This window comes from Clupea harengus, chromosome 19, assembly GCF_900700415.2.
Source record: "Clupea harengus chromosome 19, Ch_v2.0.2, whole genome shotgun sequence".
Lineage (NCBI taxonomy): Eukaryota > Metazoa > Chordata > Actinopteri > Clupeiformes > Clupeidae > Clupea > Clupea harengus.
Window position 1 is genome coordinate 10,029,455 of NC_045170.1, and position 20,989 is coordinate 10,050,443.

The 20,989-nt window shown below is 47.4% G+C and overlaps 1 protein-coding gene across 20 annotated transcripts in view; it reads left to right on the plus strand.

Moving 5' to 3' along the window:
* Positions 1-20,989, plus strand: part of ptk2aa (protein tyrosine kinase 2aa) — a 92,107-nt gene that overhangs the window by 46,758 nt on the left and 24,360 nt on the right. For 10 of the 20 annotated variants that reach the window (XM_031586624.2, XM_031586616.2, XM_031586617.2 and 7 more), the window contains exons 5-15: positions 4,229-4,316; positions 5,518-5,597; positions 5,740-5,802; positions 8,670-8,724; positions 11,651-11,791; positions 12,072-12,149; positions 13,087-13,194; positions 15,399-15,516; positions 16,089-16,119; positions 16,432-16,496; positions 18,973-19,062. In XM_031586624.2, the coding sequence (XP_031442484.1) occupies positions 4,229-4,316; positions 5,518-5,597; positions 5,740-5,802; positions 8,670-8,724; positions 11,651-11,791; positions 12,072-12,149; positions 13,087-13,194; positions 15,399-15,516; positions 16,089-16,119; positions 16,432-16,496; positions 18,973-19,062 (917 nt within the window). The remainder of the gene's footprint in view (positions 1-4,228; positions 4,317-5,517; positions 5,598-5,739; positions 5,803-8,669; positions 8,725-11,650; positions 11,792-12,071; positions 12,150-13,086; positions 13,195-15,398; positions 15,517-16,088; positions 16,120-16,431; positions 16,497-18,972; positions 19,063-20,989) is intronic. The other 10 variants (XM_031586626.2, XM_031586627.2, XM_031586631.2 and 7 more) reach the window with 1 other exon arrangement.

Below are 20,989 nucleotides of genomic sequence, written 5' to 3' on the forward strand. Positions count from 1 at the left end.
TTGTCTGTTCTGCTTCGCTATGTCGAAGAGAAGGGGCTCCTGTTTGTTTGTTTGTCTGAGAATCACGTCAGGGGTCTGCTGGGGTTGCCCTGACGATGGATTGAGCCGTCTAGCACTGAAACAGTCAGGGGACAAGGATTAGCGAGATGGAGTGACAGATTTTCGAGTCAGCTTGCATATTTGCATTGTGTTTGTGTTGTGTGTTGTGTGAGCACGCATACACTTAGGGGCCTTTGTGCGCCTGTCTGGGCACGTCCATCAAAATCAAACACCAGGGGGTATTCTCAAAGCCTGCTAAAGTTATGCTAACATGCTGATACCAAAGATTTTTTTGAAGTTGGTAGACTCAAATAAATGCTAATGAATTACAATCGCTATCTAGCATCAAGGCCACTGTATTTAGATTTATGCAAATACTATATAAGCACCATCAGAAAGCTATTTCTGCACTAGTGGGTAGGGTGACCAGATGCAAACAGACCAAATGTGGGACGAGTAGTACGTTTGTGTGGGACAATGTGGGATATGTTCCCAACGCTGAGAGGTAACCTCAAACTTTGATATATCTAACTGAACTAGAAGCATCTGTATTCTGCCTTTCGGCTCATAAACACCCATACTTGGTCTTGCTACATGAAAGTTATGTTGAGCCATGATGTTGCCTGGTAGCTATCCATGTGTTCTTATTCATGACCAATGAAAATGCGCGACACTATCTCAGTGTGTGGGATGCGGGACAAAGGGTGAAAATGCTGTGCAGTACAACACAAAGCGGGACACCTGGTCACCCTAACTTACACACACGCACACACACACACACACACACACACACACACACAAACACCCTACCAGTGGCACTGAACACAGAGTGAAATGCATATCCTAGCTTGAGTGGGGGGGTGGAAGGGGCTAGGGAAGAGATGAGTTACAACCCCAGACCCGAATACTCTGCTGCACAGATGGCACTATAAGTCTCTCCTCTTCTTCCCTCTCTTTCTCCCCCGTCTGTCTCTCTCTCTTTTTTCTCTCTTTCACTCTGTTGGCCGGGAGTCAAACAATGCAACCCAAGTTTTATGGACTACAGGCTTTTTTTTTTTTTTTTTTCCCCAGAAGTCCTGGTTGGCAGATGTCACTGTTAATCTCACTATTCACTTTTTTATGATCTCTGCTTGGTGTTGCACATGCTATATAGGCAAGACGGACCATATGGGACATTTAAGGGGAAAAAAAGAGACAATGAGTCAGCTGAAACTGCTCAGTTCTCTGTTACATGTCCGCAGGAAGCACATGTCTCTCCATAGCCGCCATGTTTGAAAGCAGCTAGAGTCTAGCATAGGATTTGAGAGTATTTTTTGGAGGGTTGCTCTATTGACATGAATGGGGCTTTCCATTTAACTCTGAGATGACTGTTTCAGAACTTCCATCCCTTTCATGCCTTAATGCCTAGCTTGAGGGGCTTTGTGGGGTGCCTCTGAGCCTCCCCCACCTCCTCTCTCCCTTACAAACAGATACAGAGCTAGCCTGATCGAGTTAAAATGCAAAATGCCTGTTTTGGGGAGGAAGGATGGGGGGGGTTAACACTCACAAAATGCATAATGGGCCAATGTCTAATCCCTGAGGAACAGAGGAGGAATACGGAAATCACTTCTTGCCACTCTGGTTTGTTACGCTGCAGCGGCCTCCCTTCTAGAACCTTCATCTGTCTTAGAGAAAGAAAAAAAAGCAAGACATCTCTTTCTAAGGGTTGCACTTAAGCCTATCTCCAGTTGCTGTCCATATGCGTCTTATGAAACTGGGCTCCCAAATCAAACCCACACAGCACAGGGATTTAAACAGCGTTCCTTCTCCAGTGAAATGGATGCAATGGGTCTTTTTTTTTTGGGAATGATAGCAGTTCGATGTTTGTTCCTGTCTTTGTGTGTTATCCATTGTTCCAGTTCTCACCAATCATGACTCATGATCATGACTCTTAAATGAAAGCAGATAAGTGGAAAGGAAAGCATATACTCATTCCCTTGCCGGAGGCTAGAATTGCGCTGAGAGAGCAGGGGAGAGATCTCGTATCACCGTCATCTTGCAAAGGCTCCCGCGGTGTGAAGGATCTCAGATTCGGCTGCAAGGGAGAACCGTGCTGTGTTGATTAATGTATTTAGGGGCTTTTGGGACGACACGGTGCCTTGCACTGGGAGACTAAGTTTACAGCCGTCTCACGATGAGGTCTCTGCTCTGTTGGCCGCACTCTGTTTGTTTTGGACTGTGGCAGGACCCTCTTCTGCTCACACAGAATTACACCGTAGTGTTCAGTGTACGATTTCCCTATATTCCTGAACATGAAAAATTGCATTGCAAAACAGCTCCCCCCTCTCTCTCTTTATTACTTTCTTTTCACTTCTCTCTGTCTCTCTCTCTTGCTCTTTTCTTTTTGCCCGCACAACAAAGAGCCGCGCCAGATCAGCCTCGGGGAAACTCCTGATAAGCGTAGGGGGTGTGTGTGTGTGTGTGTGTGTGTGTGTGTGTGTGTGTGTGTGTCTGTGTGTGTCTTGAGGAGGAATGTATGAAACACGGCCTGGCTCACGCCCGTGACACACAAACCTCAATAAGGAAGAGAAAGAGAGAGAGGGGAGAGCTGTTTAGCCCAGTGGTCTCTCCACCACGACATGTCAGTGGCATGATGTCATCCTCCTCAGACGGGCCTCGGAGTCAAACTGAACCCTGCAAGACTCGTGTCACATGTCTGACAGACAGGCTTTTATTATTTTGCCTTCTTTGTTTGCGCTCTCATGGAAGATGTTATCAGGTGTGGGCTGAGGTCATCCCGCTAAGGATGATTAAACGCCGTAAGTGCTCTTTCATAAAAGGGGGAAATAATGAGTGCAGGCAATGCCCTGTGAGCTCTGGGGTTTAGTGCTGGGGAGTGCAAGGGGGTTTTATAGTCTCAGGACCTAATGGTTGGGTTTCTATATGTCGTGACTCGCACATCTTAGTACCTTCAAAGTGGCTCAAAGGGGCAGAGTGTCACTCTGTTAATGACCTCCCCAGGGAAGACATGGAGACACCCTCCTCTGGTAGTCATCCTAGACGGCACTAACGTCTATGGTGGTGATGATGATGGCTAAATGCATCATGTCAGAAAAGGTGTTCCCCCCCCCCGCCCCTTCCCCCCCATGTAGACTGGTAGACAAGTGATGACATCAGGGCCTGTCTGTTCTGCTTTTCTAAAGGGGTGTGTTAGCTGTCTGCTACGCCAGGTGATACAGATAGCAAACACTGTTCCCCTGACTTCCAAAGGTAGCCTACGTCCTGAAGTATAACGAGCCTTTATTGTATCGATCGTTTTACAAAAGCGTGCAGAGTAATTCGATTGGGCCTGATTTTCACCGGGTACTGCACAGGGACGTCTGACCCCCTCCACCTCCACCTCCCCCTGCCCAAAACCCTGGAACCATAACTCATTCCAACACCAGTCGTTGCCCGGGGAACACGAAATCCATTTGTTTATGTCAAAGCACAGTTGATGTCCAATCTGATCAGAGTGTAATGTGATTTGGAAGCTTGATGGATGGATGGCGGATGGCTATCTAGTGAAGCAGAGTAGAGTTGCCAAGCGATTTGTTCAGAGTCAATTTGCTGGTGGCAGCGTGCCAGCTGGAGTCGAAATGGCAGCACAGAGTTGTGAAATGGTGCTGCGGCCTGATCTGTGATCAGGTTGAGTGAATTCTGCTCCCTCCCAGGCCCAAGCTCTACTTAACTATCTGCTACTGCACACATCAATACCGCTCCTGTCCATAGCACTGTTCCCTTCTTCTAACATCTCTACCTCTCTCTCTCTGTTGTCCTAAACTCTGTTGTTTTCAGCTCTCAAAGTAAGTTCAGTGGGCCCACTTTCCGAGGGGAAGCGCCGGGGGAATGGGAACATGTGTTGCCTGTAAAGACGAGCCGAGAGAGGGCGAATGGTTCAGATTAGGGTGGAACGTCAAGGATCCCAGCCCCTCTCTCTGGTCCTCTTGTCCCTGGGGTCAGGTTTTTCTAACCCTGATCGTCAGCCTGGTGTAGGCTTGTGGTTCATTCTTCTTCAGTTGACCTTTGACCTTAGACATGTTTAGTAAGGCAGGTGCAGCTGCACTAAATCTGAGCCGTGTCCCAGGTCTTCAAAGAGGGTCTTTGAACTACAGCACTCCACTAAGGACATGATTAATCTAACCATCTCCCGCTCTTTGTGTCTCCGCAGGTATGAGTTACGGATCCGCTACCTGCCAAAGGGATACCTGAATCAGTTTGCTGAAGACAAGCCCACACTCAACTACTTCTATCAGCAGGTGAGTTCACAAAGACATGAGAACCTTATAGAAGTTACTCTACCAGTTGAGGTTAATATGTTGGTCTCTTTGGCCACACAAACTCATATAAACTGTCTCTAAAGCACTTGGTGTGTGTGTGTCTGTGTGTCTGTGTCTGTGTTGTATTACTCAAGCTTTTCTCCACTCTCCTCCCTGCACTGCTTTGAGTTGCTTGAGTGGAGAAAAGCTACTGACACTCAGCTGTGTATGTGTATGTTTTGTGTGTGTGTGTGTGTGTGTGTGTGTGTGTGTTCAAACTGAACGCTGACTTAAGACATAACAGCCACGCTCAAGCGTAAAAGTCAACTTAGCTAAAGGGGGAAATTTGTTGCAGTTAACCGCCTGTGTTTTCTTATGCTAAACGTAGCTCATCACCACCACAAAAGAGGCTATTTCTAAGCGCTAACCTGTCACTGGTGTGGGTGTAAAATAGACCTAATCTCCCAGCAGGTGCTTGCAAAGCTTTTAGGCACAAAGCTCGGTCCATAGAGGGTGGTGGGTTTAGAAGCTGGTTAGATTTACTGTCAGCTGCACTCAGTGGGACGTGAGACCTTAAAGGCCATTTTCCGCCTGTAGCAGCCTTAGGCATCTGCGCACTCTTTCTTTCATGCAAACTATCTTTCTTTCTCGCTCCTCTCCTCCCCTCTCAATCGTTTTGTCTTTCTATCTAAGTCTGTTCCCTTTACCCATCTTATGTCTCCTTAATAGTCACTTGCACGGTGACTGTCTCAGCCGATCACATTTTTTACTTCAGTTCGTCCAAGTACTCCTCTTCTACTCTGGGTTTCGAGGCTTTGTCTGTAAACTCAAATGTCTTTTTAAAAATAATATACAGCATGTCATCTTACCATTGTCATCCTACACAGTCCACCCTCCTTCGTGTTTATTATTAGTTCCGATTTTGTATTCTTTTTTTTTTTCATTCTTTCTTTTGCTCAAGTGCCTGCTTAGGCTAACATGCACGTCAGGCCATAAATCATTCATAGACCAAAGGCTCTGACGAGGACGCTGGTTTTGATGGTGATGTGTCATGACCCCCTCCTCTGCAGTTCCACTGAAGTGTATGACTCGGATCCCCCATGTGTTAACCCAGTACGCTTTCTGGAAGCAGTTGTAAGCCTTTGACGGTCATTGACATGAAAAATTTAACAGCTTTTTTGGGTCTCTCTCTTCCCTCTAGGTGAGGAATGACTATATGGTGGAGTTTGCTGATCAGGTCGAGCAAGACATTGCACTTAAGCTGGGATGCCTCGAGATTCGGTGAGTCCCTGACCCTCTCTATGCCTCTCTATGTCTCTGTTTGTCGAAACAGAATGCATTTACATTGTAATGAAGCTGCAGTAATGTCAAAATGATCCTCTTTAAAGCTATGTGTGCACTGATCTGTTTATTTCAATTGCAGGAGGTTCTTCAGAGAAATGAGGGGAAATGCCCTGGACAAGAAATCAAACTATGAACTATTAGAGTAAGTATTGCTTTCAGTCTGTTTTTGTCAGCTCAGTCATCCTGTCTACCTAAAGTAATACACGCAGTACAAACTACACAACCTCTCTGAAACTCAAGGTCTGACTGTGTTCTAAAGGTTGGTTGTAGAGTTTCCTGTTGACATGTGGTACAGAAGCGCTAGCGTGTTCACTATCGATCCAGGGATCGGTGTCCAGGTCCACAAACACCTCTGGATGGAGAAGCAGATGAATGCTGTCGTTAGTGCTTGAAGGTCGAGAAACCACTGCATATTGACCATAGCTGTGATTAGCATGTAACAAGGCCAGACCAGTAAGCCTGTTTGCTCTCCAGGAGGGAGATCTGATGAAGATCGCCAATTAGATTCAGACTCTAAGGTCTTCTCGCTCTGTCATCGGTAAAAGGGCATTGCTCTCTTTCTCTCTCTCTCTTTCTCTTCCTATTCCATTGTATTTGCCCCCCCCCCCCCCCCCCCGGTTCCTTGGTTTCCAAATTCTCTAACAAGCAAAGGTGTTTCTCTCAGCCTTAACACTTTAAGATGGAAGTGAGAGCCCCCTCTTCCTTGTTGTTCCACTGACATTCCTGTTCATTAGCAGTCTCCTCGATAAAGCCGCCAGAGTTTTGTAATCCCATGCAAGCATTGCTATTCTGCTTGTGTGCCGCGGTGCAGGGCGCTGCCGCAGCGAGCGAAGCATGGGAAGTGCTTGCGGTGGACTACCGATGGAAGCAATCGGAGGCCCTCGCTGTGCTTCCTCCTTCATTCCCCTTAAGAGTGAAGAATTTCTGTCCCCAAGTCCTGGGGGAAATTAAATGTCTTCTTGCTCGGAGGACATGAGGAGTCGAGGAATGCATCGTATCCCTCTAAGCTCGGCCAGGAAATGTGGTGTCTCATGGCGCGGCCTCAGATGAACGTCGGTTGGGAGGTGTTAGACGTGCATTTATGAAGATGCTCCTGAAATATTATAGAGAAGCTACGGAAAATAGAAGTGCAAGGGATGTCACAAACCTCTGAACATGCAAAAAGAAAATCTCTTAATTTGCTGACGGGGATTTGACTGGAGGTGTCCTGAAGTTTGGATACCTTTTGACATGCACAAATATTTTTAAATGAAGGGTGATATATAAAATATAATATATAATTAAATATACATTACATACATTTAAATTAAATATAAATAATATAATTAAATGAAGGGTAGTGTACAGGAGTCGGTAAGGTTGACTTTTGAGCCGTTCTCCATGCTTTTTGTTTCTCCATGCATGTCCATCATGGACAAGGATGCATAAGTAGGCTTCCAGCTTCCCTTCAATAAATTCCGCCTGATGTGTTGCTAGGTGCTCTGGAGGAAAGGTGCTTGGCATGCTAATCGTCTCCTTCCATCGCTAGCAAGTGATGGACTCTTGCGGCCTTCAACACTTCACAGATAGGAAATAATGGTCACCCATCAGTGCCAGTCTTATGATTCTTCTCATTGAGCAGCAGTGAGGAACAAATTATTTAATTTGGCCTTGGCCTCCAGTAAATCCACAAACTAAAAGCTTTATGTGGGAGGCCCAGAGGGATAATTACGAGCGAGGAATCTCTTTAACACATTAGAGTGTTGAAATGTCCTACCCATCTCATTACTCGGTCCAGTCGAAACGCCAGCGAGGGACCGGGCGAAAACTGGGTTTTGTCCTGGAGCACAAAGACAAGTTCATAATGAATGTGTGCCTCCTGCCAGTGCGCTCTCTCTCTCTCTCACTCTCTCTCGTTCTCTCTCTCTTTATGTATCTATCTATCAATCTCTTTCTATTTTGTGTCACGCTCTTTTGCTTTTTCCCACTCTCTCTCTCCCCTTGCCTAGCTCATTCTTTTTCTCATCTCCCAGTTTTCTCTTTACCTTTCTCTCTGCCTGCATTCCAGAGCACCACCCCCTCTGCCTCATTCTCCACCTCTCCCCCTCCCACCTCAGTTGTGCACGCGCTAGGGTTACTTCCAGGTCAGTCCACTGGCGCAAGCTCCCCAAGGGGGGAGGCGGGACCCGTTCAGGGCTGGCCAGTGGTCACCAATCAGAGTGCACTTCCAATCTGAGTGACGGCTACCGCGGCGACTGGCGAGAGAGGGGGGGGGCGCGAGGGGAGGGACTGAGAAGATTGCGGACATCTCGATCTCAGATCACGTAGGGTTAGCAAAGTAGGAAATCAGCCAGATTGAAAATCAAAGGCGCTGGAGCTTTCTGTACTGCATCCAGTGCAGCCTACAGCAGCAGTGCACAATGCTTCACCATTTAATATTGACAGTTCTCGTTGGTGTTTGTTGTCTCACCCCCATTGCCAAACTTGTAAACTTGTGCATTTCTCGCTTGAGCTATAAAGCTCCAGCAAAGATTTGCTGAAATTCCTCGGCCAGTGAAACGTTAATGCAATAGCGTAGCGGTTGTGATTTAACAAGCTCCCCTTTCTGCCGATCGCGAATGTTAAAACGATCGCAGCGGAGAAGGAGATTTATTGGCCGTGTAGCCGCAGTTCCCGTTCAATCCAGGGCTCTGTAAAAGATTGTTCAGGTCCCGTGCGGTCCTCTTTAAGTCATTCATCAATTTCTCATCAACGGTGCACTAAAGTGGGTGCGTGTGTTTCCACAGCTAACTGCAGTACCCAGCAGAGCTATTGTGAAGCTCCCTAGCCTCCAAAGCAGACTCTTTACGAGCGTTTGCCATCTGATAAAAGCACAGTAGTAGTCCCCAGCTAACGACCTCTTTGAGCTAAGACTGACATGGCAAATGGCCTGTTGTCTTCCAGGATGTGTTCCTTCATCTCGTGTCCATGGTCCCAGTATCCTCTGACCTTCTGGTGTTCTGTTAAAATTATTTTCTCCTTGTTTTGCAGGAAAGATGTGGGCCTTAGAAGATTTTTCCCCAAGAGTTTGCTGGATTCCGTTAAGGTGAGTTCCATGAAGAAATGCAAGTAAAGTCAAACCGCCATGTCAGAAATCTTTCCAACTTGGGCAGGTCCTTTGCAGCAGCGGTAGAAGAAATGGAAGTTTTTTTTCCAGCTTGGAAGAAAGAAAGGGGCCTTGGTCCGGTTCGATTTTTCCTCCTCTGAGGGGTCCCTTGAGCCCCACGTGCACGAGCTCCCCTCTCTGCATATCGGGCGCCTCAACCTTGGGAAGGCTTGGCTGCCCCCACACCGGCCACACACACACACACACACACACACACACACACACACACACACCGCCCACACACACACACACACACACACACACACACACACACACACACACACACACACACACACACACACACACACACACACACACACACACACACACACACACACACACACACACACACACACACACACACACACAGTCTCCAGCACCCACCCCCATCTGTCAACCCCTGACTCCAGCATTTCCGCACCAGGAATGATCCAAACCAGGAGAAACCATTACATCCAAACCTTGCACCAAATACTAAATATATTTTCGAAATGATTCCTGGAAGCTTTTTTTATTGTTGTGACTTCACTTTCTAGGGCTGAGCTTTTGTTTTGACATGAGGTGTGTATGTGTGTTTGTATCTGTGTGGGTGTGTGTGTGTGGGCCTGATGTGGATGATGAATTCACGGCACACGCAGCGGTGTGGGGGTCTAACACTGGGAGTTCAGTGAGCCGTGTGTGTGTGTGTGTGTGTGTGTGTGTGTTTAAAGTGAGACCTGCTGCTGACCCCACGGAGACACACACAGAGAGCAGAAGCAGGGGGACAGATGCTCCGCCTGTGGGGTGGGGGGATCTCCTGACCCCCAAGGTCACTGTTAAACCCACTGTCTCTTTCTCTCCACCCCTCGCTCCCCCACTCCCCTATCTTGGTGAGGGGCAGAAGGGGCTGCTACCTAGTGCCCCCCGCCCCCCCCCCCCCCCCTCCATCAAGCTGGCCCAGATATCAGCTCCTAGACTGCTGTTTGCAGTGAAAAAACATGTGCAGCTTTCATTAAAAAGAGCCTAGATGCAGACCTCCGCCCCCTACCCCCACCCTCAGCGTGTGTCCCTACGGACACGCATGGCGTTAGCATGTTGCGTTACGGAATAGCAGAGCTAGCATTAGCTCACATCTCTCCGTTCCCTACCCCCACCCTCAGCATGTGTCCCTACGGACATGCATGCCGTTAGCATGTTGCGTTACTGAATAGCAGATCTAGCATTAGCTCACATCTCTGGGGAATCGCATCACACCTCCAATTAAAGGAAGCTCTCTGGTTGAATCTGTAGCTTAGTAGCAGATGAACCTGATGTACTAAAAGTGTTGTTGAATAGAGGAGGGAGAACTTACCAAAAAAACCTTGAAAAAGATGTAGAGTTTTCTTATTTAGTGTTAATTTTGACGGTGATAAAATATGCGATAGTGCATTGAATCCACTCATCTTGTTGACGGGGGGGTAGTGGGGTCTAATGTGATTATTCCCGCTATTCACTCTACTGGACAGCAGTGTATTACCTGACAGATGGGGCAAGGAGTGTAACTCAATCAAAGCTTAATCAAATTAGGCAGTTAAAGAAATGATGTATTACATAGTGGTGACATTTCTGCAATTAACACTCTCACTCTGAGCCTAAGGCTACCATTAGTGGCGCTGAAGTAGTGATTCTTGCTTTGGCAAAGACTGAGGAAAATGTGTTTTCCTTTTGTGCCGAGTCTTTTATAGTGCAGTAAAATAAAACACCTGCACTGATGTAAATGTTCCTGCAAGAGGGTCTGTGTGATGTCTCATCTTGGGTTTCAGGGGGTTGCTTGGATCTTACGCAGTCCTTGTACCAACTATTTTCCCATGATCCCTGAGGCGTGATGAGCGCAAAAGATACACAGTGGAACTTCCTTTCAGGATGGGTGGGGGACCTGGAGCTTAAGGCTGTCGACTCGTTACCAGCTCCCTCGATAACATCATTCCTGTGTGTGTGTGTGTGTTTCCATTCCTGGAATACCACCAATCTCTTCAATTACTCACATCCATGAAGCACACGCGAGGGGGAAGAAAGGAAGATCAGTGTGCCAGAAACAGGGTGGAAGAGGAGTAGAACGCTGTCCATTCATATTGAACATGATTTGCCTCCTCATCCTGGTGCTATTAAAAGTATCTACACCAAAGCATATTCAAAGACGCATAGAGTGGTTCCAGTTGAGACCACCACTAGATGAACAGAAAGTAATTTCTCTGTGTAGTGTAGTGTAGTACAAGTGCCATGATAATGCCGCCTTAAAAGCCCTATCAAACAATTGAGCTTGGCAGGCATCTGGCTCTTCTGTTATGAAATTGCTGGCAAGATTGTTTGGTCTTCAACAACTCCAGGTGGCATATTTAATTAGCAAGTGTTCCCGCCATTCAGAGAAAATGTCTTCAGCTGTCGTAGAAGTCTGTTATGGATTATTATTTTATTTTAAATGAAGGCAACAACCAATTTTGAGCATGCTAACTGTGTCGGCACTGACCCAACATGGCCTCCATTGAGGCTTTGTTTTGCGTGTGAGAAGAACACGAGCCGGTCGTTTCATTTCCACCTCACGCTCATAACTGATAAAATCATCTCAGGCGGACGCATAAACACAGTGGCCATTAATCAGGAGTTATTGAATTCCGTTATCGCACCCCCCTGTTACCCGCACATATATGCATCACAGTGGTTAGTTGTTGTCTTGGTGATTGAGCGGTTTTTAATCTGTTTGTCCCAGTCGATAATATAATTTAACATGTGCCACATTGCTCTTCGCAGCACAGGGTGTCTGATGGCTGGTAGGGGTCTTGACCATGATGTACTGTGTGTGTGTGTGCCCAGCCGCTTAATGAATGTGTCTGGCTGTTTCTCCACTCAGGCCAAATCACTGCGCAAACTGATCCAGCAGACCTTCAAGCAGTTCGCCAACATGAACGACGAACAGAGCATCCTAAAGTTCTTCGAGATCCTGTGGCCGGTCTACAGATTTGATAAGGAGTGTTTCAAATGTGCTCTTGGGGTAAGATAATGCTGTTATTTTCCATATTTGCAATGTTTTTTATGATGAAGAGAGGGCTGCTATGTAGAGGGTACCGGAAAGGTATTTCTGAGGCTGTTGTTTGTGGGCTCTACTGCCCTCTACTGGATAAGTAAGGATAAAATGTTGTTCATGCCACATGATGCAGTTTTACAGTCAAGCCATTAGCATACATTTAAATCTACATTTCTCACTTTTGTGACTATACAATCTCATGACACCATAGTAGTTTCTCCATTGAATGTTATGGTTTGTGTTGCAGTCGAGCTGGGTGATCTCTGTGGAGCTGGCCATCGGGCCGGAGGAGGGAATCAGCTACCTGACAGACAAAGGCTCAACGGTGAGGGAAGCTTTTTCCGGAATCTTTTCCTGCATGTCACACTGTAATGCTGTATTTAAACAGTGTATTTTGATGCCACTTTCTTTATGAATGTCTGGCAGTGAAGGTACATGTGAACTATAGGCCGAGAGGATTGTTGGTTTACAATGATGCAACCAATTTTTTATCATTTAATAGCATGCTTGGAAATTCATCATACTTAAAATGTATTTATTTTGTATTCAACATTTTTAAATCACTTGTGGTGTACAGTACTGTTGGTGTCTTGCATTTCTTCCTTTTCAAATATGCAACAATCTTCACACACAATTTTTCTTTTTTTAGTGTTATTATTCTTTCTTTCATGTAATTCTTTCATGTTTATCGCACACATATTCTGTTAGTGCTCTACGACTCACTCACTCTAACATCAGATTGAAATGTCAGTGGCATACCTGAGTCCTCTAGCATTGATTTTTTATTCCAAAGGCTTACCTCTCCCGGGAGAGCTAGCTCTCAAAATGTCCTCCAGTCATTTTGCTCCACAGGGCCAAAAGTGGCATTCTTTCTTTTCTGTTTTGCTTGCATGGCGAGCATGACATTCAGAAAGAGAGCTTATTTTTGCATTGTGAAGCTCCACTTTTCCCACTTTTGTGAGCTTTGTAAGAACTGTAAACATTCTTGGTTAAAATGACCTTTGTTAAAAAAGACCTGCATGCAAAATAGACGATAGACAAAATAGATTGAAGAGAAGTTGTGATTTGCGTTGCAATGTAGATCAGGATTTTTTCAGAGCAGCCATTCAATGTTCAGTACTCAAACAGCTGCCATCACATCATTGTTATTGTTCCTCATGTGTTGATATTGTCATGAAAACCACCACCATTGCACCTTATAAAAACCAGTCACCCAAAACACTGTTGTGTTCTTCCCCTTTACTTGTTTTTTTGTTCTGCAGCCAACCCATCTGGCCAACTTCACGCAGGTGCAGACCATCAATTACTCATGCCTGGAGGACAAGGAGCGCAAAGGCATGCTGCAACTCAATGTGGCCGGAGCCGCTGAGGTAGGGCACAGCACAGTGATCACACACACACACACACACACACATACACACACACACACACACACACGTACACACACACACACGCACACACACACACACACACACACACGCACACGCAAGTAAGATGACCACTCAATAAAGGTCATCTCTGCCGTGGATACCATAGCCACTGCTCATCACAACAGTGTGAAGCGAAGAATGATCAAAGAGCGTGATCTGTGTAGAAATGGGGAGGTGATTTTAATGCACCTTTTGTTATAAAACACTGGGTCTAGGTTTGGGCGGTATCATGGTGTTGCCTTACACCGGGGTATTTCTTTTAGAAATTCCAAAGGCATACAGACGCCCTTTTAAAAACTGATACGGAGCCAACTTCATTTGGCTCGTGGTTATCACTTGCAGGGAGGACTAATATTTCATATAATTCACGGTGATCTCGCTCATGTTCTTATGTGTTTACACTCACGCTACGTGATTATGACAATGTGTGTTCTGCGACAACGAGGAAGGGGAGTGGTGTTGAAATAAACAATGGGTGATGTTTAAACTCCACAACAAGGAGTTGTCACCGCATTTCCACAAAATGGTTAGCCAGCACCAGCAACCACGGATTCCTCTTCTTTCTTCTTCTTCGTCTTTAAACTGGTGACCCCAAATTCAAGCTGCCTTTTCAACGTTAAAACATGAAAGGCCCTCCATACAGCCGGTGTACTGTAGAAACATGGCGGGACAACATGGCTGCCTCTGTGGAAGAAGAGCAGCTCCTATGTAGATATGAGGGGCTAATAGATCCCTGTTTTTTTGCTTGTTTTTTTAACACAAATATAACCATATACCTTGTACCCTGGCGAAATGTCAGAAAGCTAAGACTGTATGAAAAACATTTCCACCAACACCCCCTACCTTCTGACGATCACTCCACAGTGATCAGCCTACTACACTGCAAGCATACGGTGGGTGTTGGAACAGTCATAACAGCTGTGACATATAATCTCAACGAAAGGTCTGTTTTATTGAGCTCTGGAGGTTTAGCTCTGTATTCTGTGAATGTCACCTGCTGAATTCTTCTTGTAGGCAACCCCTTAGTCACACATTCATGAAAATGGCCCAGATGAATTACAAAGCAGTGTAACCGCACAACATTTAAAGGGTGCGACCCAAAACATGTTTTCTGCACATCATGTTTTGATTGGAGCACCTCTATACACAACACACTGGTCTGCCAACTGTGCGTGCTTATGTGTAACCAGCAACACCCACCCCTCCCCCCTAGGGTACGTCTGGCATGTCTAACTGCCCACTGCGCTCCTGCCACGTGCTGACGAGGCAGTCACCTCTAGCTGCACTTGTCAGTGACCAGTCAGTTATTGATCTGTGGTGCCAATTTTTGTTTTTGGCAGCCTGCTTTTAAAGGGCATGAAATGCCTCTGTGATTGCTCGCTCATAATAGTCCTTCACACTGAGGAAGCAGGACCCAGCAGGGGAGCGCTTTCTTCCTGTAAGAGTGGCGTTTGTCACACTCTTGAAAGAAGGTCTTTATCTCTGTGTGTCTGTGTGTGTGTGCGTGCGTTTGTGGTGTGTGTGGTGTGTGTGTGTGTGTGTGTGTGTTGCTGGTGTGGATGTTACAGATGGGATGAGATGAGAGACCTTCAGCGGAGGGAAACTGTGACTAAGGTGTTTGTCACTGAGATAACACATAACACTCAGACACACACACACCCTCACACACACACACACACGGAGAGGTGTGGTGGTGTTTTTGTCTCCGCTGTCTGCTGCAGAAAAGAAGGGTCAGGGAATCATACTATGAAGCTATATGAGTATGAGCATGTGGGAGGGAACATAGACAGTGACTGTGTGTGTGGGAGCGTGGGTTGGGGGTGGGGGGGGGGAGTGGAGTGTCTGTGTGTGTCTGTGTCAGTGCACGCCTGTGGGTACATGCGGGCTGTGTGTGTGTGTGTGTGTGTGTGTGTGTGTGTGTGTGTGGGATGAGTGGGAGTGTCTGGTGGGGGGGAGTTGAGTTGGCCCATGCTCTTCTGATGGGAGGGGACAGCTGCTCTGTCTCTCTCTCTCTCTCTCCCTCTCTCTGTGTCTGTCTCTCTCTCTCTCTCTGTGTCTCTCTCTCTCTCTCTCTCTCTCTCTCTCTCCTCAGCAGTTGTAGTGCGGTTGATAATGGCCCTTTGTGGACTCCCCTGTTTTCACAGCCTCTCACAGTGACCACGCCGTCCTTCCCCATAGCGGAGAACATGGCCGACCTGATAGACGGCTACTGTCGGCTGGTCAACGGCGCCACACAGTCCTTCATCGTCCGACCCCAGAAAGGTAAACACACCACTCCTTATGGTTCTGTCTTCAGTTTCAGCTTAATGCTTTAGCCCCTCAGGGAAATCTTTGTCCGTTTATCGCTGGATCTGTTTCTATGGCTACGCTATCTGTGAGTCATCCCAGGCGCTTACCCTCCAGCTATGTGCTGACGGCTGGCTAACTCTAAAAGGGCAACATTGTCAGAGATTTCTCACAGCCCGACAGCACTACATGGATTGTTAAAAAAAAAAAAAAAAAACATACTTTGGTGTTGTGGTTTTTTTCCCCCCTAAACTCTTGCTGTTTATATTTTTGCTTGCTGTTTGTGTGCCTGAGTAGTATGTTTTGGTGGGAAGTGAGAGAGAGAGAGAGAGAGAGAGAGAGAGAGAGAGAGAGAGAGAGAGAGAGAGAGAGAGAGAGAGAGAGAGAGAGAGAGAGAGAGTGAGTAAAAGAGGGAGGAGTGACCTGGGAGTAATGGTTTCTCTTTTGGCATAGTTTAGGCAGCACTAGGTCCTACCCTACACAGTGCATCTTGTCTGTTTGTTAATGTTTGGATAACGCAATGTGCTTTAATTCTTTCTGGCCAACAGAGGGTGAGAGAGCTCTTCCATCAATACCCAAGTAAGTGAAAGCTGAAGTAATCATACACACACATATAATACCAAAGTAAATCATTGAAAACAATTACACCAATCATCTCATTGATACACGCTAACTGTAAATTCAGTATGAAAGAGACCAGCTTGTTTGCCGCCTCTGTGTTGTGAATGGGCATAACTGTAAGGCATGTGTCTGTGCTTTTTTTAGATCTAGCTCGGGCACCAAGTATTGTCTGCCCTGTGTTCCTCATTATCAGAAATAGTTTCAAAGCCGCCCCCGTGTTGTTGTTCCTGCTCGTCGTGCGATCTAACACACGGATTCTCCCCCACGCAGGGTTACCAACAATGAGAAGCGTATCGAGGCGGTCCGAGCCGGGGTGCGGGCCATCTCTGTGTCAGGTAGGACTGAACGTCTTCTTCTGTGGGGACTGTTTGCTTGCTTGACTGTTATCACATGGAAGCGCTTGGAGAACCCTGAATGGAAGTAGGAGTTCGAGGGATCAATAGCATTTTACATTCGTGCAATCCCAAAGTGATCTGAAGTCAATGCGAGCCTTAAAAGAAATATAGTGTGTGTGTGTGACTTGATGAAGAAATGCTTGACGTCTTCTGTACAAGCCGAGGGGAATTACAGAGTTGTCGGTTAAAGTAATACTACAGTTGAGCAATTTAGTTTCTCTTCATTTTGTTCAAATACTTGTCACGACACTCTCCGAGGCCACAGGAGGGGGTGTCGAAATGAGAAACGGCAAAACAAAGGAGAACGCTAACAACAGCTGGCATGGGCTCCGGAGACAGGGACTGTCATATTGAGACACACATGGCCCGTGACGCGCAGTGGAATTCTGCACTGTCAGAATCACAAGTGGCCCCCGCTGCCTCGGTGCTGAAGGAGAGGGGCCGCAGGAGCTGAAGGAGCAGGAGGCGCAGCAGCAGGTGCCAGAGCCTCCAGCTGGAGGTGGGGGGGGGGGGGGGGGGGGGTTTGGTAGGGGGGTTCATATAATCTTGAAAAATGCACTGCTGCAGCCAGCAAGCTCCACTCGCTCAAGGAGCAGCGCTACGCTGGGAACAACCGGGCTGTCAGCGGCAGATCCACGGCTCCCTAACCACTGATGGATCACACGCACACACGCACTCACACACACACACACACACAACCCCCCAGGCAGGGCGAAAGACGTGCCAGTGCGGCATTTGTTTACTGGATGGAGAAATATGCTACTAGAGGAATACCCAGCTGTGTCTCTCTCCCTCTCCCTCTGTCTGTCTGAGCCCCATCTCTCTCCAAGTCTGTTTCCTTTGCTTTGCTCTTTCTGTCTTGTTATATAACCCCCCCCCCCCCCCCCCCCCAGACCAAACTGACTGAAACGTTCTTCTCTTCCTTCCTCTGTCCCCTTTTCTATTTTGCTCCATCTTTCCATCTCTCCTAAATGTCAGACATCCCCGCCCCCCCCCCTGACCAGAACCACCCCCCCTCCATCCCATGGGGAGGGCCTTGTTGCTGAGCTACTGAATGCCAACAACCCCTGGGGGGTTGGAGGGGGGTGTGGTGGAATGGGATGGGGGGTTGGTGTTTCACGTCCCAGAGACAGAGATAATGGGTCTGATTGAGGGCAGAGCTGGGTGCGGCCGTGCCGCCTGCTGGGGCCAGGGACTGTCCAGGAGATTGGAGGGGGTCGGGGGGTCGGAAGACGGGGCGCCCTGCTCTGAAAGACCTGTTTGTATTCCGCGGACGGCCGTGGCCGCAGCAGCAGCAGCAGCAGCAGCCAGCGGGGTCCCAGGAGCCCGTCAGCGAGTCAGAAGGGGTGCCCCTCTCTCTCCCGCTCGCTCTCCAGAGAACAGTCGAGCCAGTCATGGAGACGACGGCGGCACTGAAAACTGAGGTTACGTAGGGGGCTTGTGTAAGAGGCTGCAGCAGTGGCAAGATTTGGCTGGTGTCGTGTGATGTTCAACTGTGTCATCACTAGAATGAAGGTGGCTTTTTGAAATGCTATTAAATAGCATTGGGCTATAGCCTGCAATGCATGACAAGGTTGGTTGAATCTTTGTCATTGTGTAGCCTATTTCCTGTGGTTGAGCCTTGGACTGGAATGTGAGCCCCATACTGCCTGAACGGAGCCAATGACAAGCCACAGGAAGTGGTTTATTTGACGTTGGTCTCCCATATCTGGGTGTGAGGAATGATGACGCAGAAACCGTTCAGCATCTCCTGAACGGAGACACGCCACACACTCCCGGTCATGTCAGAGTGGTGTTTACATTTTAGTTTCATATGCAGAATCCGTAAGTGACATTTTCTTAGATGGAAGGTCAAGCAGCATTTGCACGCAAGGGATCTGGAGGCTGGCTCCGTTTATGCTAATTTGATATGTCTCCATGGAGCTCATTTTGCATCGGGTCAATACCCATCATAACGGAGTGATGGTGAGAAAGTGGAAATCCATCTCAGGTTAGTGGGTGTATGTGCACTGAATATTGTCACAGTACTGCAGTGCGTTTGCCTCCGCTATCATAGCAAGTGATTGGATTGATGTGGGAAGCAAAAATACAGTTGAACTATGAGCACTGGCCCGATGCTCTGTTCCTGTTTGTGCTAGAGTGTGTGTGTGTGTGTGTGGAGGGGTGTGTGTGTGGGAGGGGGGTGCGTGCGTGTCGATAAAGAAGTCACAAGGATTCTTGGAAGTGAACAAGGCTTTTTTTCTCTCCCTATTTAAAAGGAGATTGAAACAGACAATTGTTCTCCTCATACCATGCCCTGTTGCTACATCTGTCTCTCTCTCTCGTCCCATCCTATCCCTCCAGCTCTCATCTTCTTTTCCATCTCTTTCTCTCTCTCTCTTTCTCTCTCTCTCTTCTCCTCATTTCCCCCCTGAAGACCTAGTGCCTCAGAGCCCTCCCAAGTCGGCTAAAGCCCGGCGCTTTCTTCTTCCTTTCGTCTTCTGCTCCCGTGAACCTTCACCCAACGGTACCCAGGCTGCCAGCAGCCTCCTGCTCGGCTTGACTAACTCTAACTGTGTGTGTGTGTGTGTGTGTGCCACCAGGCTGCCTCCGTCTGCTTCTGCTTCCAGCAATCACAACTGCTCGCAGCTAAAGATGCTCGGATCCCAAAGGAGGGTAGATGTTTTTTTGGCAGCTGTCATAACTGGGAGCCAAACCCACGACCTTATTGACCCATGACCTTTCTGAATGCGTTGACTCATTTTTGTGCCAGGATAAGACCAAATGATCCAAAACAGTGTGCACTGTCCTATCCTATGAGGCCACTTAGCCCACTGAAAGGTTGGGTAGGGTAACCAGCTCTTTAGCAGTTACAGCTAAAGACACTTGCATCCCAAAGCCACGTGCAGTACAGGAAGAGAAGACCTGTTTTTATCATGAAAACAAATCCATGACCTTGGTGTCAATATTGACTCCCAATATGCTCCCATTAAAAGTGGTACAGTCTCGGAACAGTCCCTAGGGTTAGGCTTATAGTAACATTTTACATTTTGTCATTTAGCAGACGATTTTATCCAAAGCGATTTACAAGGAAATTGCATTTATACATCAGGAGCAGTTTAAGGGTTCAGTGTCTTGCTCAATGACACTTACACACTTGGTAAGGAGGAGTGGAGAATTGAACTAGCAACCTTCCGATTACTAAACGACTCCCCTACCTCCTGTACCACTGTTGCCCCTAGTAGGCTGATGGCGGGGCATATGGCCCTATAACAGTTAGGTAAGGTGGCCAGCACCTGCGTTTCATTTTAAAACAACTAAAGCAACTGACCAGTGGGATATAACATCGGAGAATGGCTGGTCGCTCTGAATAACTTGACATAACAGAGCACTGCTGCTACTGCTACCTGTGTGTGTGTTCTACTGCTGATGCTAACGCTGATGCTAATGCTTTGCCAGTGTTGGAGTGGATGTAGAGTGGGGTGCAGAGCGGGCTTGATTTAAACCTGGTTTGAGGTCACCACAGAATGGCAGCCAGCACTGCCGATGTTTCCCCGTAGCGCTGTCTTCACCGCACTGACACAGCCCTGCACTGGCTAAGGAGTGAGACTGCAGACTGCATGAAGGGGATTTTGTTTGGTGGGGTCCAGGGTAGATTCTGCCCACATCCCCCACCCCTCCTCCTCTGTGACATCAGTCACAGGCATAAACTGGGTCAGCCACTGCAGGAACAAATAATGATGAGAAAAAAACAATGCTGTACGTCTCAAAGAAAAAGGCAACTTAACCACATCTATGTTCCGAGAGAGACAGTGTATAGTCTCACAGTACTCTCTTCCCAGAGAGAGCAGATCTCCTTTTCTCACACACTCTCTCCCTCTCTCGCTCTCTCTCTGTCTCGCTCTCTTTTTTCCCCTTGACTCTCCTTGGCGTTAAAATAAACACAGCTTGAAAGGACGGGAGACATCGGCAAGCTGCAAAAGATTAAATCAGCCCCCCACCATTTCTTATTTTTTCCCTCTATCTTCTTCTCTAGCGTAGAAGCCTAGCGTACTTGTGTTCGCCCGACTGTAGTGAAGCCACTGTCACAAATCAACAGGATTGCATTCTCTCTGGTGTACAGGCATCTAGCACTGTGTTTTTTCGGCAGGCCACGTCAACACTTCCAACACTTCTGACGGTCACACATGGCTTCGGTTCACCTCACCTTTTTATATCGCTCTTAAAAACGTGTTATTTTGTCCCACGTTGCTCTTCACTCTTGAAGGCATTCGCGCCGTGTGTGGTTTTTACTTTTTACGTCTCGGGAGACGCTCCAAGCTTGACATCCCCAGAGAAACTAAACAGACCAATTAAAGTGTGCTTTTTTTATTTTTATTTAACTGCCCCCTTTCCGGCAACCCAACTCCCGGCCTCCCCCCCTCCGCCCCGCCGCCCCAAACCCGCCCTACCAG